Source organism: Gossypium arboreum, chromosome 10 (genome assembly GCF_025698485.1).
Source record: "Gossypium arboreum isolate Shixiya-1 chromosome 10, ASM2569848v2, whole genome shotgun sequence".
NCBI lineage: Eukaryota > Viridiplantae > Streptophyta > Magnoliopsida > Malvales > Malvaceae > Gossypium > Gossypium arboreum.
In genome coordinates, this window is record NC_069079.1 from 2635961 (window position 1) to 2661178 (window position 25218).

Below are 25218 nucleotides of genomic sequence, written 5' to 3' on the forward strand. Positions count from 1 at the left end.
CTCTAGTGCATACATATGTTGATTTTTTCTTTTTTATAAAATTACACATATACAAGATGACCTCCTCCTCCTCCTCCTTATTATTATTTTTTATAAATGTGTTTTTCTTTTATTATTATTATTATTATTATTATTATTTTGTTGTTATTTAATGTATGTGATATCTTTATTTTAAATTTATTGAGTAATAAATTTTAATTTGTAAAATTTAGTTGATGAGTGTTTTATAGGAATAAATTTTAAAATTATACATGAAATTTTATTTAATGTGCAAATTCATACGTCAAAAATTTGATATGGTGTAATTATATGAATGAAATTTAATCATGATTTAAATCTATATATGAAACTTTTATTTCAATTTAATCGTGCACATTCAAAGAAATAAATATATCGATTAGTTTTTATACTAGACAAATATAATTATTTGTGTATATAATATGTAAATTTCAAATGACATTTTATCGATAATTATGTTAGTAATTTGCAAAAACGGAATTAAATCAAAATTTCATGTATAAAATCGTGCATTAGACCAAAGTTTTTGTATAATTTTTAAATTTATCTTGTGATTTATATAATTGATAAATATTGGCATAATGAGTTTTTTGCCCTCTAACGTTTTAAAAAAGATCATTTTAGCCCTACATTTAAAATTTCGCCTCCTTTAACCTTCGAACTTGCATTTATTGTCAAATCACCCTTAAATGATGGAAGAGTTAATGTTTGTTAACTTTGCTGACGTGAAATACATATAGATTGACACGTGTATCTCACATCAGTAATTAATTAATTTTTAAAAATTAAAAATCATAAAAAATATTTTCTCTTCTTTATAAAGTTAAAAGACCAAAAAAATCATTATGCCATAAATATTTTTATATTTAAAATTTATTTAATTTCATTTAGTTCATATTTATATATAATTTTATATATAAATTAAATATTTTAAAAATATTATAAATACAAAATAATACAGATATATACCAATTTCAATAAATAAATAAATAACGGTACATGTATGTGATACTGACTCAAGTTTTTGGATGGTTGAAGAGACATTGGGGCAGGTTTGGCGGATCCCATACTCTTTAACCTTAATGTAACTCGAATTGCTTGGTCTTTCAGCAAAGAAGAATGGAATATTAATTAAGCTCAATATGATTTCATTTTCATTGAGCATCAAATTAGACCTGTGGTGTTATTAATCTAGACTCGAAGATATTTCACCCGAAAAATTTGAAACAGTGTAAATAAAAATATTAGGCCTGTTTAAAATATGAATTAAGTTTGAGTTTGAGCATTTAAGGTCTAAGTCTAGCCCACAAGACCTATTTTTAAGTTTATTAACAAAATAAACCTATACTAAATATATATAATACTACTCTAATATAAACATTAACATAATGTTAAGATGACTATATAAAATTTTCAATAAATAAAAATATATAAAATAATTAAATATTAAAATAAAATGATATAAATTTTTTAAATTAAAAAATAATATGGACAAACTTAAAATGGGCTTGGATTAAATTGGACAAAATTTTAGACTCATATTTCGAGCTGGGTTGAATTTGGGAAAATATAAAGTACGTCAATATCATGCTAAGTCCAGCTCAAACTCGGCCCATTATCACCTCTGCATCAAATTAAGATTATTATCACCTCTGCATCAAATTAAGATTAGGACTATGAAGGATTTTTGTAATAGTTGCACGAAAAATTGAGAAATTAATTCATTTATTTTAATTTGTCAAAATTTATGTTTTTGTTTAATAAAATTGAGAAATAATAATAATAATAATATTAAATATTATTGTTAAATTATTGAAAAATAATCATTCTAACAATTTATAAATAATAAATTAGTAAAAATCAGCAGTTTGAAGTTACTAATATCTTAGTAAAATAGAAGAATGGAATTTATAATTAAACATTGTAATGACATGTTTGTAGGAACATTATCCATAGAATTCGTTATAAAATGAAGTAAAAAGAAAGGATTAAAAGGAACTTATACTGCGAAAATTGAAATCGATTCATTGATCGATGGGTTGATATGATAGTTTGGGTTTTCTTAGAGATGCTTCATAGTTTCACGTGGAACATATGTAAACCAAAAACAAACTATAGCAGATTCAGCGTTTATCTGCAACAGCTTTTGTTAACTGTTTTTGACTGTAATAATGATCCAATATTCAAAGGAAAGCACATGTTCTCCTTTTGCAAGGCTTTCTCTTTGGTTTTGGTGGCCTCAAAGCTACTTTTATTGCAGCATCGAAAACAGCCTTCACATTCTGCAAAAAAAAAAAAAAAAAAAAACCAGAACAATGGAAAGTTATTAGTTTTTTTTTTACACTTCTTGTCTGTTTTACTGTTTATGTTTAGGTACTGTATATCTCCGGGTACCTGTTGGGTTTTGGAGCTGCATTCTATATAAGTAACTGCTCCTATCATCTTCTTTAGTTCTTCTCCCTGTTTACCAAGTTTCCATTGAACCAAAAGGATGAGCTTTTGAACAGTTTTAAAGTACATTTATGTTGTTAAATAACCATATAATGTTTACTTAGAAACTTGCCTGAGATGTTGATATTGGTGTTGCTCCAGGGTGATCAATGAGGAACTGCTTGTCATCTCGCAAATCTGCAATTCAATTCGAGACAAAATGAAAAAAAAAAAAAACAAGATGTTTTTGTGCAATAGAAGTCTGGGTTCTTTCTCAAGCTTGGGGCAGTGCCAATTATGATGGAGAATTAGGTTACCTAGTTTGGTTCCAACAAGCACAACTGGTACATTATGAGCATAATGTCTTAGCTCTGGGATCCACTGTCAGCCATGAATGAGAGCTTTTATGTAAAATTCAAGTAACTTGGGAGGAAAATAACTTGTATTAGGAGTCAGATTGTATTTTAACTTATTTATTAAAAAAATTGATAAATTAGTCCATGTTCTTTAGATAAAAGAGCAAACTAGCCATTCATTTTAAAAATTTCATCTATTTCTTCTGCTAAAAATTGGTGCTGTGGAAGAAATAACCAGACGATTACCTATGGCGTGTTGCGTGAATCTTATACTGATATACAATGACTAAATTTTAACAATAAAAATGAATGAAATTTTTAACAAAATGATCGGTTTACTCTTTGATCTAAGATATAGAGACTAATTTACCTATTTTTTTAATTTAAGAGGCAAAACACAATCTGACTCCTAGCATAAATGCTTCATGTTACCTATATGGATTGTAAGGTATGGCAGCAAAAAAAGAAAAAAAGAAGAAGACCTTTTTGTAGATGTTTTCATAACTGGCCTTGCTTATAAGAGAAAAGGCCAACAAAAACACATCAGCTCCTCTATAACTCAGTGGCCTTAGCCTATTATAATCTTCTTGCCCTGAAAATTTTTACACAAATCAACTCATTACTTTGATTTGAATGGTCAGTATAATAAGGCTAGTACAAATTTGCAGGCACATGAAACTTACCGGCAGTGTCCCATAGGCCAAGGTTCACTGTGCTGCCATCCACCACCACATTGGCACTAAAGTTATCAAATACTGTTGGAACATAATCCTATAAAAACAAAAACCCATTGTAAATATCACCATAATGCACCATAAATTATATTCAATGAACCCCATCATTACCGTTGGGAAAGTATTGCTGGTATATGAAATGAGCATACAAGTTTTCCCCACAGCTCCATCACCGACCGTGACACACTTGATAAATCTTGCAGTGCTCATTGTTTTTTGTTTGCTGAGGACTTATCTTGATTCTGTGATTATAAAGAACTTATGATAGAACCATATGAAGAAAATTGGCGGGTGTGGAGTGGGGAGGATGAAAAGAAAAGGGAAGTTGAGGGCCGGGTTTTAACAACTTGGTGCAAACCCATCAACCAACTTTATCTGTTGAGGCCTCGATATGGAATGATTGCAGGTTAGCTTTACTTTTCTTTAAGTGCAAGGACATGGCTAGAAATAGGTGGCTATTAAAGTGCGTTTGGTGCTGGGTGTTAGTTGGGTTTAAGTATTGAGGAAGGGAGGCAGGGCGGGGTATTGATAGGATTAATGATGATTATTTTGATAATTATGGCTTAACTAGAAAAAAAAAAAAAAAAACCCATGATGGAATTAATGACGAAGAAAAATATTTATTCAAATTTTAACTGTGTATATGAGTCACACCATAACTAACTTTTGGTGTTTCTATGTTTTTAATTTTGTTACTCTCACAATATTAAATTATAAGTAAAATATGATAAAAGTATCATGAAAGTTTTGTATTAAGATTCAAATTATATTTTACTTATTTCTTTAGAAAATAAGTAAATTAGTCCCTACGTGTTAGATCAAATAACAATTTGACCCTTTCTATTTAAAAATTGCATTCATTTCTACTATTAAAAATTAGCGTGATTGATAGAATAACCAGATAGTTATACGTGGTATGTAACATGTACCTTATTTTAATGTAAACGGACCAGTTTTTAACAATAGAATAGGACAAAATCTAGTTTGTTCTTTGATCTAATGTACCATAATTAATTTATCTATTATTTAAGTAGATGCGACAAAATGCAATATGACTATTAGTAAAACGACTTTCATTATATTTTTCATTCAATCCTTAATTATTTTATTTAAATATTTTGTATAAAAATATTAAAAGAAGAAAACATCAACTTCATTATGTATAATATAAACGTGAACTTACTCTCAAATTTCCTTCCATTTTCATTTTGAAACTTCAAAACCAAGAAGTTAATAAAATGGTTAGTGATTATGTTTACGACATATATACTCATCTTTACAATAAACTAACCTTATTAATTATACATTTAACCTATGTTATCTTAAAGTAGAATAATTCTAAAATAGTTATATTTATATCCTATATTTAAATATATTTTTAATGAATATTTATATAATTATTTGTATATGTGCTTGTAAATGTGTACAATTTTTTATGTTAAAATATCAACTAAAAATTTGGTGACAAATAAAATTAGAGATAAAAATAATAATATAATTGTAAATTATTTAAACACAATTTTATTATAAAATTTGAAGATATATATATATATGTACACAATCAAACTTTATTAAAGTTTGGTGACTTATCAAAGTTCAAAAGTGAAGATCACACCATATTTCGTTTATGTCGACTTATCATCATACAAACTCAAAATGTGATATGTGATTTAAAAGACGTCGTACATCAATACACCTATCACCAAAGCCACAAACATTAAGATGAAAATACATGTCCAAGAATATGTATTTATCTTTCATTTAAATTACATCTACAAATATTAAAGATGGTTAAGACTTCAATTTGAATAAAATTTATTTCTACGATGTATTTATTATATTGTAACACAAGAAAATTCTCGATTGCCAAGCCTAGAGGAAAGCAAAATAGAAGAATGAATAAAAGCTCTTGTACTAGGAGTCAGTTTTACTATTAAAAATTGGTTAGTTTTACTATTAAAAATTGGTTCTCATACACCAACATTGTAACGACCCAAATTTCAGTGATTCGGAATAGTGAATTGAGATCACTAAATCCGACATGTGAGTTTAGACATTAGTAAGTAAAATTTAAGTGTGGTTTTAGAAATAATTTTGAATTAGTGAAATTATGAATTAAAAGAAATTTGTAGAATAAATAAGATAAAAACGAGGTATTGAGACCTTGAATTCATAAAATGAGCTATAAATATTTTTATAAATATTCATGGAATGTTAGTAAGTTAGTATTAAAGTTTTGTTAAGAAATTTTAAGGTTTCGATAGTGAATTGGATAAAAAGAACTAAATTGAATTAAGTGCAAAATTGTGAAATGTGATTAAATAGCTCTAATAATTATTAAAGGAGGACTAAATAGGGAATTAAACACCTATTATTGAGCTGGACGGCAGGTGTGTGTTGGAAAATAAAAATCAAGTGTAAACAAGGGGCAAAATTGGAATTGGGTAAATATTAAATTGTAAAATATGATATATTAGGTAAAAATCTAGTTTTCTTCAATTTTCTTCATCTTCTCCAGAAAAAACACCATTGAAGGGTTATTTTAAGCCGCTCTCTCATATTTTTATTACATGTAAACTCAATTCTTGATTATTTATTGTGATTTTTGTGATTTTGAGACTTTTGCAATTAGGTCCTAATATCTAATTCAATAGTTTTTGCTTTTATGAATATTTTAGAAAGTTACCATGAGTAAGTGCTGAAATTTTATGATTATTTATCATGGAATTAAGGCTTTAATTTTATTATATGATGATTTTATGAAGAGATTTGCATAGAAATTTATTTTAGGACCTAATTGTGAAAGTTGTTGGAATTAGGGTTTTGTGTTGAAGCTTGGAATGTCAAAGGCTGTGAAGTAGTTTGTAGTGTTTAGATAAAATGATATTTGAAAGGAATTAGTTTGATTGATGAATAAATTGAATAGGGACTAAATTGTAAAAATTGAAAAGTTTGGGGTAATTGTGTAATTTTGAAAATTAAGGGCATAAATTGTGAAATAGAATGGAATTGAAATAGATGCTAATGAAGGAATGATTTTATAATTATAGATCAAGAAAACGAAATGAATCGTGGAAAAGAGAAAATTCAAGAATAGTTCTTGAATTTCTACGACTTTTGCAAATTAGCCCAGGTAAGTTCATATGGAAAAGTTCAATGTTTGATATGAAAATCTTATGATTGTAAGTATTTTATTGTAGATGAATATTATCAAATTGTATTAACTTAAGAACAATGTGTAACTAAAAGAACAAATTAGTTGAAACAATGGTTTGAGTGCTTTCATTTTATGACCATAATGAATTGACGGAAAATATATGATATATGCTTTCGTATAAGACCATAACCGGGCTATGGCATCGGTATAATGTGATTATGTGATTCCGTATAAGACCATATCTGGGATATGGCATCGGTATGATATGTGATCCGTATAAGACTATGGCAGGGCTATGGCTTCGGTGTGTGATGTATGATAATGAGAAAGTCCATAGTTTACTATGGCAATGTGATAATGAAGCACTCAACTCCATTATTGTTCCCTAATTTGACAATGGAAATAAATAAGAAATGGGCCCAAAAGAATTAAGTTCGTGAATTGCATCATGAAAATCATTCAAATGAGTTTATTAATGAAGTTGTGATTTGCAGGATGAAATAGTTTAACTAATACATATATAATTGTGTACAGTGTTCTGTAAGATATGTGTTATTATGCCTATGAGCTTACTAAGCTTCTATAAGCTTACTTGTGTGTGTGATTTGTTTTGTAGATTGACTTATATACATACCGAGGATCGGATCTACATCAAGGGTCACGCTATCCAGATTTACTCCGGTAGATTTTGTTAAATAACTTTTTGGTTTACATGGCACGTATAGGATTTGATTTAGTAATGTAATTATATGAATAATTAAGTATGCAAACTATGTTGAATGTGATGTTTTATGATTGGAAAATGAAATATACTTGTTTTGGTTTGAAATAATTGTTTGGTTGAAAATTTTTAGGTATAAATGTTATATAATATGGCTTGTGAAAATTACCTCTAAAAGGGGTGGCAATTTGGCTTAAATCAAGCCTACATGGTGTCACACAGTTAGGGGACAAGGGCGTGCCTTATGGCCGTGTAAGAAACTCAGTAACCTTCTAAATATTACACGGCTTTGACACACAGGCGTGTCATTTAGCCGTGGGCTTAAGTCAGTAGCTAGCTATGTATCACACGGCCGCAGGACACGGGCATGTTCTAGGCCACACGGGCATGTCCCAAGCCACACGGGCATGTGCCCCTATCTTCAAGGGAAATTTTCCAAAGTTCTCGGTTTAGTCTCAAATCACTTCTAAAACATATATAGGGCCCCGTAGGCCCATATTAAGGACTTTAAAATGAAATTTGATAAGAATTGATTTGAAATGTAAAGTTTATGACTCGGTTTTGTATAAATGTTAGTATATAAGTCTGGTAATACCTCGTAGCCCTATTCCGGTGACGGCTTGGGGTTAGGGGTTGTTACAAGCATAAGGTATACTTGGTACTCTACGTGTAACTGTCTAGTTATTTCATTAGCCACGCCAATTTTTAATTGTGGAAATGGATGAAATATTTAACAAAAAATATCAATTTGCTTCTTTATCTAATACACATGGATTAATTTGTCCATATTTTTAGTAAATGAGATAAAATACAATCTAACTTTTAATACAATAACTTTACAAGGACCGCAAGTGAACCCCTCAAATAATAAACCCAATTTAAATTTATGCAAGTATTCAGTTTAACCGATTTTCAATTAAATAGATTCAGTACAAAATTTCACTACTCCAAAAACTTATTTTACAAGGTTCCCACTCATGTATGGTTGCCAACCATCAAATGGTATCTCTTACCTATGATATATAAGAATATAAATTTGAATAAATTTTTATTAATTTAAATATATATATTTTTGGTATAAAATTTCAAATGAGGATTACATCAATAGGATTGGGTATAGGTTGTCAGAGAAATTTTTTATTGTTTTATTATATTACTATATTAATATTAGAATAATATTTTTATTTTATTATTAAAATTTAAATATTAAATAATTGTTTATTAAAATTAAAATTAATTTAATGATGTTTTTAAAATCATTCAGTTAAACCGTTAGACCGAGAATTAATCAATATATTAATTTGGATCAAGATAAAATCGGTTGAATTAGATTTTATATTTTAATTTTTTCTAAATTTTTATGTTTTTAATAATTTATTTAATTTAAATCAGTTCAACAACCTACTGATATATTAATATTCAAAATTAAATTATGTTTTCTATGTAATTTAAAATTATTCATTTTTGAGTTATAAAATTAAGAATTTATCACTAGAAAAGATGCATTAATATTCGGCATTGGGATATTTTAATTAAGTTTAATAATTTAAATAATATTACTTTATATTATAATAATATAAAACAAAAATACATTACATAAATAAATTTAAAATTTTTCAAATGAGTCCTAATTCAATTACAATACCACCGTTGCTATTACAATAAACAGTAATGAATGTTTCAAGCAATGATGATCAACCGATTTGAATGTACAGTCAGTTGGCTACCTATTTCCGAACTGTTAGAAAGAAGACAACAAACTCTCTAAATAATCACTCCCCAAATCCGGAAACTCAAATAAACCATATCCATCTTCAACCACCTGCTCTGCAACACTTGCCATTCTCTTCATTGTAGGCTGTTCAACCATCACAAACTCCCTGTTTTGCTCCCAATCTCGACACCCTCTTTTCCGGTCGTTCGGAACATTTCCGACACAGCCGAGACCAGTTCTTGAGTTATCAACCATAGTAGCCTTATTAGCAACTGTCTCTAATGGGAAATTTAGATATGCCTTGGGACCTCTAATTCTCAAAGCAGCCTTGTCATACGCCCTCGCTGCTTCCTCGGCTGTTTCAAATGTCCCTAGCCAAACACGAGCACCTTTCCTCGACGAGTCTCGTATCTCCGCAGCGTACTTTCCCCATGGCCGTCTCCTTACTCCACGGTAATGCCTGGTCGTTGCCACCTTATCTACTCTCATGGAACACACTTTACTGCTTGTTTTATCATTACATGATTGGTCTATTTTGTTGCCTGAAGGAATAATCCCATCAAGAAGACCCTCCCAAGCATCAGCTCCCATTGATATCCACCTCCCAAGACTTGGCAGTCTTTCTAAAGTCTCCATGGAAGGTTCTGCTGCTGTATTCGGTTCTTTTCCACCAATGAAGTTCGCCCATACATGTTCAAGTAACAGCTTATCAGATGCTGTGTCTTGTCTGCTTTCAACAGCCATCTTTGTTATCAACGAACAGTATAGGGTTTTGAGGATGGAGAAATAATATACATACATTTATATATATATATAATTAACGAATATACGCGTAATTTCAGCCTTTAACCTACTCCACAAAAAATTCCAGTTGGGAAACTTGTGGGTTAATCAAGTGAGCTGCTAAATTCGTGGATTAGTGTGTTTTAAGGCTAGCATATTGACTTATGTGGTTGGTTTAATCATTTGGTAGCTTTAAAAAAAAGATTTGGAAACTTAATTTGCGCAGATACACCTGAACTTTCTATTTATATATATTTGGCATAATGACTAGTTTAGCTCCTGAAGTTTACTCATTTTAACATGTTAGCCTTAATTCTTTTCTTTTTTTGATATTTTGGCCCTCAATATTTAAAATTTAGTTAAATTATATTTTTAATGAAAAAGCTAACTGAATTGTTAAAATTTTAATAATGCTGATATGACAGTCCGCGTGTTAATCTACTTATCCTTCATTGTTGACTTTGATAGTTTTTTTTTAAGTTTTATGAATTTTTTATTTTTTTAAAATAATTTTATTAGCTTTTTTGAACACCATATTAGTCTTGTTAAAATTTTAACAGATCAATCAATTTTCCCATCCAAAAACATGCAATTTGACTAATTTTTAAAGGTTAAAGATTAAAGTAATCCAAAAAAAAAAGTTTAGGATCAAAGTGTCAAAAATAAGTAACATTAGGGGTTTAATCGATCATTACGCCTATGTCTTCTTCTCTCGAAATCCTTGCTGTAGTTCATGAATTGGTGAATTAAATAAAGAAAACATCAGAAGTGTAGGGACATTGAAAGCTGGCTGAATAATAAATCAATTAATTTTTTTTTTATTATGTTGTTAAGCTAATAATGTATTTTGGGACTTTTATACTATTTCATACATTCCTTTTCTAATCCAGCTGTGTTGCTAAAGGTTATCTCCTCAGGTTATTATTTTAATCTGCTGTCTCAGTTTCAGTACAGATTATGGCCAATGAAATATATATTGTATGCCATATTCATATATTTTTATGTATCACACGCTTTTGTTTAAATTTAAGGTAACTTATAATTATTATAAATATGATTATAATTAATATTATATAAATATGATTATAATTAATATTATATAATTTTAAAATCTATACTATATTGAATTGATGTCTGAAATATTTTACAAAATATAAATATATTATGACTTTTTTATATATAATATATATACGTGAATGGTTTTTACTTTTCTTTTTTTGGTAGAAAATAAATTAGTGCAAGGAACTATAGCTACAATAATGCTGATGGGAGTTTATATTAACCATTTCTCGACAAGCATCTTTTTCAAATAATGACCGAGCATGATCAGGTGGGTTTTTAAAAGTCAATAACCTGTTATGATCGCTAGTAATAACTTTGGCAATGCAATTTGTCAATCTATTATGCTCTAGCATGACATGTCAAAACTTAAGTTGCTAGACTTGCTTGTTTAAATTATGTATTAAACGAAGTTTAGAAAGGTTATTATCAATAGCATAAATCATGGTCTTTACTATTTTAACTTCATCATTTCAACAAAAGACTTATTTTTTCTTATGTAATTTTTTTATAGATATATTTATAACATAAATTATTTTTCACCTATATTGTAGGTGTGAATTTAATAAATATTTAAAAGATTCCTATAGGATCAAAAGTAATTTAGTCTACTCTAGTAAAAATAATTTAATCCATTTCAAAATAAATAGGATAATTTTATAAACAAGTAAACAATGACAATTTAAGATTGCGTTATTTATTTTGGTTTATAAATTATTGGGAGCAAGTTAGTTCAAATAAGTATAGAAACTTTTTACCGATTGAGTTTTAGCTCGAATGGCATGAGTATTATTGTCAATGTAGGAGGACGAGAGATTGAGGGTTTGGATAATTTTTGTTTTCTTTTTCAAAGCAAATGTATTCAATACAGCCCGTTTTAGGCTTAAGTGTGAATTTAAATGGGTGGTACGTTTATCTACTATTAGTGTAAAAATAACAATGACGGTGAGATTAAATACTATAACGATATTGTAACGTGAGACAAAAAATAAACTAAACACATCACATCGTACCGCTTATCTTAACTCACACTAACATTATGTTTGGTTGGGTGTAATAGGAATAGATTACAGCCCAATTCAATGGGTCCACCACCAAACCAATGTTTGGTTGGCTGTAATGCCATTACAGCCTTATTCAATTCAGCTTCTATTCCCACTAAACAGGCTGAATAGCATTCGGCGCCTTACCCACAGAATAGCCATTCAGAGTGTCTCAGTTTCAATTTTACCCTTCTCCCTTCCTCACATCTGGAGCCTTTTCTCTTTTTCGTTCTTTTTCCCATTTCCTTCCAGCCTTCTTAACCATATTCATCCCTAAAGTTTTAACCTTTCAGGAATTTGAATTAGGGTTTTGATATTTCCCAAAATTATCTGAAAAAGGAAAATGAATTTGGGGGATTTGCACAAGGTCTGGGAAATTAAAGCATTGAAGAGGAAACCTGGAGAAGAAGAAGTGTGACAGCCCTAAAGTGACCCTAGTCGGAAAGCGGTTTCAGGACCGCTAAACCGAGTCACCAAATTATTTGGATGTGATATTTATGGTCTAAAATATGTGAATATGAATGTGCGAAAATTTTAAGCTTCGATTTAGTAAATTGCATGTGAATTTAGTCAAAAGGACTTGTGTGACACTTTTGAAATGTGATAGGCTAATCTACAAGGATCTAATAGTGCATGTAGTCAAAAGGGAGGACTTGCATGTCAATTTTCCCCCTAATATGTAGTGGCCGCCATGAGCATGAGGATGGACAAAATGTTATGGGGTGAAACATGTTGGAAACATGTTGTGTTAGTGTGTTATGGGAGAAAGAATAAAACAAAGGGTTAGTAATAAAGAAATGGATGGGAGGGTGATGAGAACAAAGTTGTCTCATCCATGTTCCCCCCATTGCCGTGACTAGAGAAAGGGAGGAGAAACAAAATTCTTTCTTGGTTGTTCAACATGGCGAATAGAAGAAACAAAGGAGGGAAGAATTTTGGTCACTTGAGTCATTAAGAAGGTTAGTATATTATGTCAAATGGTGAAATTTTTAACTTGTTTTAGATAAATAATCATGGTTCTTACTTAGCCCATGCTAAAATTTGTAATTTTGATGGATGATTGGAGCATTCGGCTAGGGTATAAAGGAAGGATTTTGATTGTTTCATCTATGTATTGATGATGAATGTGTTATGGAAAGAAATCGGTCTACCTAAGAATATGATTTGTGAATGTTTATATTAGTAATAGCGAAATTAAAGAGGTTTGATGTCTTGAACAAATGTTGATTATATGATTCAAAATGAGATATGTTAATGATGAAGTATAATCGCCATGGAGGTAGCTCATTTTGGAAGTGTGATTTGTGGTATATTTTTCTTTGTGGTTGATTATAAAAGTTGGCTTAAGTGAGGTAATTGGTAAAAGATGTGTTTATGATGTAATACATATGTTCTCATAAGCTAAGTTATGTATATGTGATATCTTGCATATTGGTTGTTATGGTAAGGTTTGAGATATTGACGTATGAATATGTTTTATTTGTGGTTCGGCAACTAATGGTTAAGTTGTTAAGTTACATGCTTGAGTAGTAAATATGTTAAGAATGGTTCTAAAATGTATATGGATGCCGTGTGATTGTGTTTGATTGGGAAGTAAATTGTTTGATTTAGCTCAAGAGCCTAGAGGATCAAAGTCGGATAAGGGAAAAGAGAAAGTAAACGAATAGCCGTGGATATCTAGTCGTCAACCACTTCGAGGTAAGTTTTAAGCGATTAATCGTTGAGTAAATTCAATCATAATAGGACATAATGAGTTGATTTAATAAGATATGATGTGGCCATGATATGTCTTAAACCCAAATGGTAAGTTCATAAGTGTTTGGACTTGAAATTTAAGAGCAAATTGTGATAATTTGCTTGGACAGCAGCAGTAATGTGATTTTAGAAAATCACTATAAATTGTTGGTGTGGAATTATAGGCTGAATAAAATATGTAATCAAAGCTCAGTTGGTCTAGTTTCTTATAAAAGAGACCGTGGAAGCAAAGAAATTTCCTATAAAGAGATATTTAAAGTTGTGTGGGACAGTGTCAGAATGACTCTGGAATCCCCTATTCTGTTTTTGGAAAATCATTATAATTTGTACAAAAATGGTTATAAGATAAGATTTATATGCTTAGACTCCTTAATGAGTCTAGTTTTAAATGAAATCAAATAGAACACATTTTGAATTCTGTACAATGAGAAATTTGATTTGTAGTGAAGAGTGGTCAGATTAGTCAAACAGTGAAACAGGGGAAACTTTAAGAAAAATCTGGTATTGATTGGCCACACCTAAAATTCTGAAAATTTTATGGATGAAAGATACGTGAGTCTACATTCGGGAAAATTAACGGCAATTGATTTTGAGTTTTGTAGCTCCAGTTATAAACAATTTAGTGACTGTTGCTCAGGAAAACTGCATGTAGTGAATATGTGATTTTGTTGTAAACTTTGATGAAACTATTTGAGTTGCTTATAAGCTATTGCTGAAATTGATGTACAAGAAAAATATGAAATATGTATGAGATATATATATGTGATAAGGCCTAATGGCCGATGTGATGAATGAGAAAGTGTGTATATATGTGATAAGGCCTAATGGCCGATGTGATGAATGTGAAAGTGTGTATATATGTGATAAGGCCTAATGGCCGATGTGATGAATGTGAAAGTGTGTATATATGTGATAAGGCCTAGTGGCCAACGTGATGGATGTGGAAGTGTGTAAATGTGATAAGTCCCGAAGGGCAATTGTGTTAGTACTATATCTGGGTTAAAACCCCGCAGGCTTTATGCGAGAATATTATCACCGATTAATGACCGTAGGCTTCGTGCTCGTACTATATCCGAGCTCTAATGACCCGATGACTACGTGTGGAGCGTATGTCCGGGTAAGACCCGATGACTTCGTGTGGAGATTTCGTCTGAGCTAAAGGTCTCGCCAATAATCCGAGTAGAGGTTAAAGCTATAAGACTTCGTAATAAGAATTGCTTATAAATATATATTCAGTGCGAAAGGTTAAACAGGTATGTACTCCAAGCTTATATGTGAGCTTGACTTGAACTAAATCATAAGGTAGTTATGTGATGCATACGAGAGCAATCCATGAGACTATTCCTATGAGTATGTGACATCGGATCAGTGTGAGAGGTTATGTGAAATCATACAATATATCTATGTCACATGAGCTCACTTTTATGTGAAAGTTTATTTGCCTACTATATATGTTGAGATGTGCATATTCGGTAAAGGGATGGTATGCCCGAAAGAAGAGTGAAATAAAAATACGAACAACTATGTTATAATTTGGTTGTTATCTGTTGACACTGCTTAAAACTTACTAAGCATTGTAATGCTTACTCCGTTTACTTTGTTTCCTCTGTTTTATAGATCTCATTTGGAAGCTACAGGCTCGGGGATCGTCAGCAACCAGTCACACTATCACCATCCACTGTTTGGTACTGCTATGTTTTGGATTATCTTATGGCATGTATAGAATAGACTAGTAGCGGGAGGATATTTTGGTTAATGTATATAAGCCATGCGAAAATGGCTTTAAGTATACTTTGATCATAGCATTGTAATCATTTTGTATGTCGTCCATCGAGAGGTATGGAAATGTTGGTAACGGTTAGTCATGGGAATGGTTATTCATGATCACTTTTGGTATATGTATGACAAACTCTAGTTGATCCATGGAGGATCATGAAATAGGTAAAGTTTACCTTAAAAATAAATGCTGGCAGCAGCAGTGATGTGGATGTGAAAAATCTCTAAAAATAGTAGGAATGGAATTAAATAGCGAATAAATTATGTAATCGAACCTTGATGAATCTATTTTCATAGGAAAGTAACGAAACGTTCATATGAACATTATATTATGAGATGTTAAAGTTTTCGTGAGACAGGGCCAGAACAGTTTCTGGATCCCCTGATCTGACTTTGGAAATTCATTATAAATTAACCAGAGACATTTAGAAGTCATGCCATATATGTATAGATTCCTTTTTGAGTCTAGTTTCTATAGAAAGAAACGGCATCAGTATTGAATCCCTGTACAGGGAGATATCCAATTCGTAATGCATGAAGGTCAGTGTAGTCGAACCCTGGAATGGGGGAGACTTTAACTAATAAACTGTAATAATTGGCCCGACCAAAAATTCAAAAAAAAAAATATGTAGATGGAAATATGAGTCTAGTTTCGGGGAAAAATTACGAATCTGATTTTCAAGTTGTGGAACTCAAGTTATGATTTTTAAGGTGACAGTGATGCAGTTAGCCAGTCGTCTGGAAAATTTTTAATTGGACTGTGCGAGTAAATGAATTAGTCGGTTAGCACCTCGTGTTCGACTCCGGTAACGGTCTCGGGTACGGGGTGTTACAAGAAGCCAAAAAAAATCTTAGAGAAAATAGCCAAACAAGTTCAACCCATTATGCGTAAGCATAAATGGAGGGTCAAGCTCCTCTCAGCATTCTGGTATTTTGATCAATTTTATTCATTTTTGTATCTTTTATTCTGTTAAAGAGAATGATTTTTTTCTTCAATTGTGCTGAATTCTTTTTCTTCAATTATGATTGATGGAAGAATAGGTATTTACGGTTATACTACTGAAATTCAAGCGCTTTTCTTTTATGGCATTGAGATGTGTTTTATCAATGCTGAAGCATGATGCCGAAGGCAAATAATGCATTGAAAGAATTGTGAAGTGTTTGCATGCTTTGAGTTATCATATTAGGAGTTACTTTGGCTTGACTTTAAAAAATTATACTGAATTTAGTTTTGATTTTTTTTTTTTCATATTGATAGTCCGAATAATCCAGCTTTGCTTGGGCTGAATGTGGGAGCTGGCATCCACGTGAAGTTAAGGCTACGAAGACCGAACCGGGATTGGGATTTTCATCCCTTCGATCAAGTTCTTGATACAATGCTTCACGAGCTTTGCCATAATGCTCATGGTCCTCATAATGCTAATTTTTACAAGCTCTGGGATGAGCTTAGAAAGGTCCATTTCCATTCTTTTAGATAGTCCCTAATCATCATTTTCCAGTGCCAAATGTTGTTTCATAGATGGTTCATGTCTATATTACTAATTTTCCTGTTAAGACTTGTTTAAGATCGTGCTATTGTGTTAGAACCATATAAGCCCATCAAATAAAAGATTCTGGCATGTGAGGATCAAATCATTAAGAAAGCATTATTAGGTGTGACTGGAGGTTCTCAGGATGTGCCTATATATGGATTCACGATTAAACATTATCTATGCGGAAAAAGGGAGAGCTTATGTTAGTTGAATAATTTGATTATTGGTTACAATGTATTTGAGCCTTATGTTAGTTTTAATCCATTTGGGATGCATGTCTTACTTGGAAAATTGGACTGATCTTTGCTCAATCAGTGCTCTTTCTGCATGTTTCCTCATTGTTGTCTATTTACTTATGTTTCTGGAATTATTACAATTAAATAGGGGTTAGTTAAGGTTTTAAGAAATGCGCCTTTATTTTTATCTTAGGTATCCTAAAGATCTTGATATATGAAGATAATTTGGAGAATCTATATTTAAGTAGCACATGCTAGCTGGTTTTAATGTCTTGGTGGTGACAGCACCATTAGGGATGCGCTTAGTCCTATACAAGCAGTTGCAATGGCTACTGAAAGGAGATTGCAGGATGATATCTGGTGTGGTTCCCATTGCTCTGACATTACTGATGAAGAAAGCTATGCTGATACTCTGCAGGATCATTTGGACTTGGATCAAGGAGGAGAGAGATTGAGTATCAATGATGTTTCCAGCAGACATGCTTTTGGTGGAACCTCTCTTAAACAAAGCCATGGGCAAGATAAACCGGAATCTAGCTTTGTGGATTTAACTACCCCTCCCGTATCTAGATCTTCTATCAATGAAGGTGCCAAATCTCCTAAACGGTTGTAAATCCAATAACCTTATACCTCACCAATCTAGTTCAAATGTCACTTCTGCCCCATGCTTAATGATGATTCTCCGAAAATTAAGGAGTAATCATGTGTAGGAGTGCCAATCATGCACTTTATTGAATCCAGAAGTGTTTCATGCACCAATATCATTTCATTTAAATACTTTGCTTATAAAGGGATATCATGTTGTTTAACACATATGTTCATGTTTTATATTGTATTTTATGGGCTAAAACATTTTGATATTTATATTGATAATGTTCACGCTGGCATGCTTGGTCCTGTTTTTGAGTTGTATATCCTTATCCTGTATGGTATTTGGCCCACATATTTTTCGCTTTGGTTGTTCTTAAGAATCATGAATTTGTGCTTTTTGAGCTCCACAGGCCATGATATATTAATATTGGTATGGACCATGTTTGCTTTTTTTTTTTTTTTTTACAGTGAGAGATACTTTGTGTTACTTGTTTGCCTCCTGAACTGGAGAAATATATATATATATATATATATATATATATGTATTAATGCCCCCTCTTGGAAACTTACTTTGCATATCATTGATATGAAAACATTGCAGCCATTAGCCCCAATATGCAAGCTTTGCTGCATGGAAAGGCCCAGAGACATTGGCACCAAGTACAAATTTTGGTCTTGCAAGTTTTGCACCTTGGAAAACAGTGTGAAATTGGATAAATGCTCAGCATGTGACCAATGGAGAAATTCACTTGGTGCTCCTATATCAACTCCAACTCCCAATGTTGGCACATGAGAAGTAATATCTCATCAATGCCAATTTGCTTCATCTTATTCAAGTCGGTTGATTTTTCCTTGTTACTACTCGTGTTACAAATGACAAGAAGCATTTTCAACAGTTGTTTTGGTTGCTTATTACAATGCCTTTTTTTTTGTCTTGGCAGCCTTTTTTTATTCATCTTTTGGATGCTATTAAAATGTTCTATTGATTAGAGTGATGAGAGGCGAATCTGGGTAGAATCACATTTTGGGGCAAACTGATGATGTTATTTTGTAATCTTTTCAATGTAAATACCAGCTCCTATCATACACTCATTTGTTGTCTTATTTATATATAGTTTCTCTTTTTTTCCCCCCTTTTTTTTTGGTGGTTGAATTAAATATGAAAACTATGGGAAACTGAATAGAATATTTAAGGATATCAAGTTATCTCATTAACGCATTACTTTAACCTAGGGATGGATTGCAAAACCTTTGCACATTCAATCATGTCCTTTTACAATGGTGATTTTTAGAGAAAAAAATTGTAGTATTCCAATCTTATAGTGAATGATTTCTAGAGAAAAAATATTGTATTATCTCATTAACGACTTCTAGAGAAAAAAATATTGTAGTATTCCAATCTTGAAAATTATTCGAGAAACATTCCCAAGAACATATGAATATTATGTTTGGATGTGAAATATAATTCTCAAGTTATTTATTACTTCTTATATTTTATTTTTATTGTAGAATAATCAAATTATTTTTTCACTAATGATATTTTAGCACATTATGTAGTGCAGTTTAAAAATAATAAAGTAGATTATATATTATTTTATAGTATTATATTTATGATTTTTTAATTCATATAATAATAATTATATTAAGAATTTTATTAAATTATATATTATTTTATTAAATTATATTTAGTAATAATTATGTTAAAATATGATTAAATTATTTATTATTTTATTAAATTATTTTTAATAATAATCTTATTAAAATTTAATAATAATAACAATAATCATCTACCTAAAAAATTTCGCTAAGGGTATTTTGGTCATTTTAATTTTTTTTCTTATTCTATTACAACATCATTCTATTCAATCAAACACAAGAATACTATTACAGTTTTATTCCATTCCATTCAACCAAATAGTTGAATTACTGATTACAACTCTATTCCATTACAGTTTTATTCCATTACAGCTCTATTCAATTGCAGCTCTATTTCATTACAGTGAACCAAACGTACTCTAAATATGAAAATCATTTGATAGATGGGAATTTCAATGCATACATCATCAGACCACACAATTCAACGTTTTAAAAAAAATGAAACAAAAAAAGTTCAGCTGAAGAAACGGGAAGATTAAAGTCTTTAATTAAAACCGAAGGAAAATTGGAGAGTGTTACGCAAATGCGGCTGTGTTAGGATTCAATGAATTGGGGGATTTATGAAAACTACGGCTCTACATTGACTATGTTCTTCCCCTTCCCGTCACTGTTTGGTGAGGGCTGTGTGAAAGTTAATTCAAATCGATTTAAACGATACATTTTTTTATTTTATTGATTTTGGTTAAATTGATTATGTTAATTTAATTGAATAAGGGTTGGATTAAAATGGTAAGTCGAATTTGTGACAATAATTTGTTTTAGTCTAAAAGAGAATTAGAGTCATAAACACATTATAAGAGTCAAAAGTTCGATATATAATACACCCCTACTTATCAACTAGTAAAAATGGTCTAAACTATTAGGAGTAGTACTGACATTAAATGAAAAAAAAAATGTAAGAACCATCCGAAGAGAAAGAGGTTGAAAATTACTCCCTAGTCGAACTAATATAACAGTGCATTTATTCATTTCACGAAAGATATGTTAAAGAAGTTTAATAGTAAAAAATCGATAAACCATTTTGCACTCTTCAATCAAAAGGGAAAGAATAATATTAGAAGAGATATTATTGGACATTAATTGAATATTTGTGGTTTCAATCACAATATCAACTAGGCTTGAGTCTTTGGCTAATTGAAGTCCGTCTTTAAGGGCTCATAGCTTTGCCTGAACGTTGTTGGTAGGTGGGATATGCTTGAAAGATCTGATGATCCAATTCCCTTGATGGTCTCGAACACTGAACCAATATGCTAAAATGGATATTTGAGTTAATAGGGGAAGGGGATAAGAAGAGGACTAGATCTTCAATTAGTGACGATGAGGTGGAGCAAGATAGTAGTTGGCTAAAAGGACAATGAAAGTGTCAACTTACACTAAGATGTCGGTGGAGGCCAAAGACCAGCTTCACACTGGTTGCCATGAGACTACTAAGTTGGATCTATTGTGGGCTTGAGAACTTACCAATTATTTAGACATTCAAAAAATTAATTACCTCCAAATATCTTAATGTTGTATGGTCAAATAGTTGCCTTTTTACAATGTTTAGATAAATAGTTTCTATATAAAGTTTCGTCTAAAGGTTAACTCCAAATTTACCAAAGTAGTTTTTGTCAAAATAATTGATATTACACTATATATGGGGTAAACTATACAGTTAGTTATCTAACTTTCATAAACTTTTTTTTTGAGCATTGAAAAAAGAGTTTACATTGTCGAAACTATTTTTTGAAAAACGGGAATCGACTTAAGTTTTGGAAATGAAAATAAAAAATGGGAGTCGCCACCAATCTTTTTTGTTAATGTGTGATCGGGTCACCTTGTACAAGTGGTTGTTTTTAATAAGTAGTTTGATTTATTTAAACAACGATTTTGGTCCACGAAATTCAGAAAGATGGGCTCGGGAGTCGGTTACGCACGAGGAAGGATTAGCACCCTCGTAACGCCCAAAAATTGGTACCTAGCTGATTAATTAGTGTCTTAGTGTTGAAAATTAAAAAAAAATTGAAAGACTTTGAAATACGATCCTTCTTTTTGTAAAAAACATTCAAACGTTAAAGACCTTCTCGTTTCGAAGCAACAAAATGTCATATCCAGTGAGTTAGGACACAACATCTCGAACTTTTGAGAATGAACTTGCCTTTTACTTAAAAATCCGTGTATTTTAACTACTTTTCAAAAAGATATTCGGTTAGTTAGGGTGAACGAAGAAAATCGAAACCCAGTAAGTTAGGACACGTTTTCTCGAATTTCTGAACACCGAATATTGCCTTTATATGCGAAAAATCTTATTTCGAAGTAACAAAATGTCATACCCGGTAAGTTAGGGCACCACACCTCGTATCTCCGAAAATAAGCATTTTTTAAAACTCGTATTGTGATTTAAAAGAATATTCCGTTATTTAGGTAAGATGAGAAGAATCGAAACCCAGTAAGTTAATGCACGATTTTCTCGAAATTCCAAGTACGGAGTATCGCTCTTTATGAAAAAATTATTTTCTTCGGGGCAAGGTTAACGTAACATAAGTTGCAATAAAATGAGATAATAAAGAATGCATAAATAAATTCAAATTTTGATATTGACAGGCATAACAGAATAAACATAGAAGCAAATATGAATGATAATAATAAGAGTTGAAAAATAAATAAATGAAGAAACGAAATAAAAACAGAAAAGAAAATAATAATTATGCTAAAATATTTGAAATTAAAAAAATTAGTAATAAATAAACAATCATTATGTAAAACTAAAAGCGATAGTATAGCAATGATAATATTAATAGTAGCAATACAAGTAATAAGTACTTTTAAATTTTAAAACGAAATATGAAGATATATATATATATATATATATATATATATATTTTTATATATATGTATGTGTGTGTATCTACAAATAAATGATATATATAATGTGAGTAAGGAATAAAAACTAAATAAGTGTATTTAAAGAATAATAGGTGAAATATAATAATAATAATTTAATAGTAGTAATAAGAATAATAAGGTGATAAATAATGATGATAACAGTACTAGTAATAATATGAGCAAATGTGGAGAGCATATCTATAATAACATAATAACGACTATATAAAACTAATTAATCTAGTAACATGTTGAAAACTAGTAATAATAATAAAGTGAAAACATTAATAAGAAAAAAACAATATATTTATAATAACGATAAATAATAATGATAATAGTAAGTTAAATTAATTAGTAATGAAGTAATAAGTAAATAAATATAAAAAGGAAGGTGTATAATATAATAACTATGTGAAATTAATTAGTTTAACAATAAGATGATAATAATAGGAGAATATCAAAATAAAAGTAATTATAACCATATGTTAAGTCATAATAATAACGGTAATAATATTTAAAATATATGTATATAAAAAACAATAATAAAAGGATATGTATACATATATAAAATAATAATAATAAAATGGTGTTAGAATAAAATAAATATAAGTATAAATATAATGAAAATAATAATAATAATGATAATGACAATACATTAATATATATTAATATCAATAATATTAGTAAGTAAAGAAAAGGAATAATAATAGTATAGTAAAAATAATAATATGTTAATGAATATAATGGTAATAGTAATAATAACCGTAGTAAGAATAATACTGATAATATAACCCCTATAATAATATAATTAATAAAATGTAATAGTAATGAAAATAATGCTAATGGTAAATATAATAATAATGCAAACATCTTAGATTAATTAATTTAATTAAGATATCAAAAAAGGGCTAAATTATATAAAAAAGGAAGGTTTAGGTATAAATTTTAAAAGTAAAGATAGAGAAGTGTAGACTGAAGGGCTAAAATGAATTGCGTGCGAAAGGGCAGGGATCAAAAGGGAAATTATTCCCTCCCCCCAAAACGCAGCTTTCCAGGAAGCCTAAAAAAAAAAAGGAGGATCAAAATGAAAATAGAATAAAATCTAATGGTAAAATTTAAAAAAGAAAAGGAACAGGATTGAAGCACGCCGAAAAGAGGAAGGACTAAATGGGTAAATATACCCTTAGTCCAAAACACACGGACCCTCAGGTATCGGGTCGGGTCTCACACGGGTCACGTGAAATGGCGTCGTTTTGGCATTAGGAAGGCCGACCAAAACGACATCGTTTTGATCGGCTATTTAAGGCAGATTTTTTTTTAAATATTTCACTTTTCACTTTGCTTCAAAAAAACATTTCTTTCTTCTCTCATTTCTTTCTGCAAGTGCCTTGGTCCGGCCAGCACTCCGGTGAACCGCCACCGCCCTCCGCAGCGTCTTCTCCGCCGGCGACCGCCGTGCACGGGGAACGGAGGTAAAAATCTTCCTCTTTTTTTCGTTTTAAAGTGTATTTATAATATATGTGTGTATGTGGGTAAATAGGTTTTTAAAAAAAAGAAAGAAAAAAACGATAATAATCAAACAAAATCACCTTGGGCTATTAGATTTTGATTCTCTGTTTGGACTATTTTCTGCTTTTGATATTGCTGTGGTCTCTGTTCTTGCTTGTGTGTTTAAAATCAAATGTTGCTTTTTTATTTATCACCAAATGCCCAATGTTACAAGGGTACTAGATCTGGCTTTTTATAGCCATTTTACATGATTTCTATACTATTATCTGTCCCCTCTTCTTTTAATCTTTGCAGGCAAGTGGGCGGTGCTGACATGGGCAGTGGAGCAAGTGGAGCAGGTGACTGGCATGGGGCGATGGGACGTCGGCGATGCCTAGGGTGAATAGATTAGGGTTTTTTCTTTTTCTTCTTTTTTCTGATTTTGGGTTGTATTTGGGCTGGTGGGTTTGGGTTTAATTCTTTAAGGTTTGGGCTGAGGTAATTGGGTTAGGATAGGTTGGGTTTTGGGTAGTGTTAGGTTTTATTTTAGTTTTGGTATTCAGGCTGTGAGGTTATATTGGGCCCGGACAAGGATTGAGTTGTACATCCACTATGATCATTGTCGTTACACACTTTAATCATTTTAGTCACCATAGTTACATACTTTCTATCATTTTAATTACTTGCCATTACTTTCTATTGGATCTTCTGGTTTACCTCTTCGTATGATTAGTAAGCTTTGTTGATCTATTTGGTTTTATTTGTTGTTTTTAAGAAGTCTAATTTATGATTTTAGTCTCTAGCCATGCTAGAATTTTTAGTTTAATCCTTCCACTTTGATTTGATATGGTCCAGTCCTCTACTTTTGTAAGATCGTCAGCAAGTCTAAATTGATAATACTACCATTAAAATAATTATGTAAATATTTTTTTATTGTTATTTAGTGATGCAATTAGGGAAAATCCAATAAACTATGTTCAACCAATTTGTTTTAAAAAATTCAATGTATCACTTTAACAGTAGCAACCAACAATGTTAGCAGTGCGGGTTTAATAATAACATTATAGGGACCAAATTATGTGAATTTTAAAAATTGATTGGAAGTCAAACTGGTTAAACCCTAGTTTTCAATTTAACTAGTTTAAATAAATTTATAAATATCACTCTTGCAACAACATTCCGTTGTAGTCTAGGTGGTTAGGATACTCGGCTCTCACCCGAGAGACCCGGGTTCAAGTCCCGGCAACGGAATTTTATTTTCTATTTTTTGAAGTTTTTTAAAGGTTAAAACGTTTTGTTAGTCCCTG

At 30.7% G+C, this 25218-nt stretch overlaps 3 protein-coding genes and 1 non-coding gene across 4 annotated transcripts; 2 read left to right on the top strand and 2 right to left on the bottom strand.

Annotated features, from left to right (window-relative positions):
* Window positions 1–2017: 2017 nt before the first annotated feature.
* On the bottom strand, window positions 2018–3937 carry LOC108487506 (rac-like GTP-binding protein RAC13). Its single transcript, XM_017791863.2, has 7 exons — window positions 3650–3937; window positions 3488–3575; window positions 3287–3396; window positions 2766–2829; window positions 2582–2646; window positions 2413–2478; window positions 2018–2300 (listed from the first exon to the last, which is right to left on the bottom strand). Exons 1-7 carry the CDS (start codon window positions 3746–3748, stop codon window positions 2202–2204), a joined length of 591 nt encoding a protein of 196 aa, XP_017647352.1. The 5' UTR covers window positions 3749–3937; the 3' UTR covers window positions 2018–2201.
* A 5100-nt stretch (window positions 3938–9037) lies between these two features.
* LOC108488952 (ethylene-responsive transcription factor ERF091) lies at window positions 9038–9933 on the bottom strand. Its single transcript, XM_017793210.2, has one exon. The coding sequence runs from the start codon at window positions 9929–9931 to the stop codon at window positions 9158–9160; it is 774 nt and encodes a 257-aa protein (XP_017648699.2). The 5' UTR covers window positions 9932–9933; the 3' UTR covers window positions 9038–9157.
* Window positions 9934–12358: 2425 nt separating this feature from the next.
* Window positions 12359–17927, top strand: LOC108488046 (uncharacterized). The gene is made up of 5 exons (XM_053019920.1): window positions 12359–12427; window positions 16386–16474; window positions 16805–17000; window positions 17270–17280; window positions 17600–17927. The coding sequence occupies exons 1-5, from the start codon at window positions 12359–12361 to the stop codon at window positions 17925–17927; spliced, it is 693 nt and encodes a 230-aa protein (XP_052875880.1).
* Window positions 17928–25089: 7162 nt separating this feature from the next.
* Window positions 25090–25162, top strand: TRNAE-CUC (transfer RNA glutamic acid (anticodon CUC)). Its single transcript has one exon. It is a non-coding gene; the product is annotated as a tRNA-Glu (tRNA).
* The last annotated feature ends 56 nt before the right edge of the window (window positions 25163–25218 follow it).

Coding starts and splice junctions, on each gene's coding strand:
- LOC108487506 (XM_017791863.2), bottom strand. CDS start 3,748: ATGAGCACTGCAAGATTTATCAAGTGTGTCACGGTCGGTGATGGAGCT. Junction 3,397..3,487: donor TGGCCTATGGGACACTGCCG/GTAAGTTTCATG, acceptor AAAAATTTTCAG/GGCAAGAAGATTATAATAGG. Junction 2,830..3,286: donor ATGAAAACATCTACAAAAAG/GTCTTCTTCTTT, acceptor CATGGCTGACAG/TGGATCCCAGAGCTAAGACA.
- LOC108488952 (XM_017793210.2), bottom strand. CDS start 9,931: ATGTATGTATATTATTTCTCCATCCTCAAAACCCTATACTGTTCGTTG.
- LOC108488046 (XM_053019920.1), top strand. CDS start 12,359: ATGAATTTGGGGGATTTGCACAAGGTCTGGGAAATTAAAGCATTGAAG. Junction 12,428..16,385: donor GGAAACCTGGAGAAGAAGAA/GTGTGACAGCCC, acceptor TGTTACAAGAAG/CCAAAAAAAATCTTAGAGAA. Junction 16,475..16,804: donor AAGCTCCTCTCAGCATTCTG/GTATTTTGATCA, acceptor TCATATTGATAG/TCCGAATAATCCAGCTTTGC.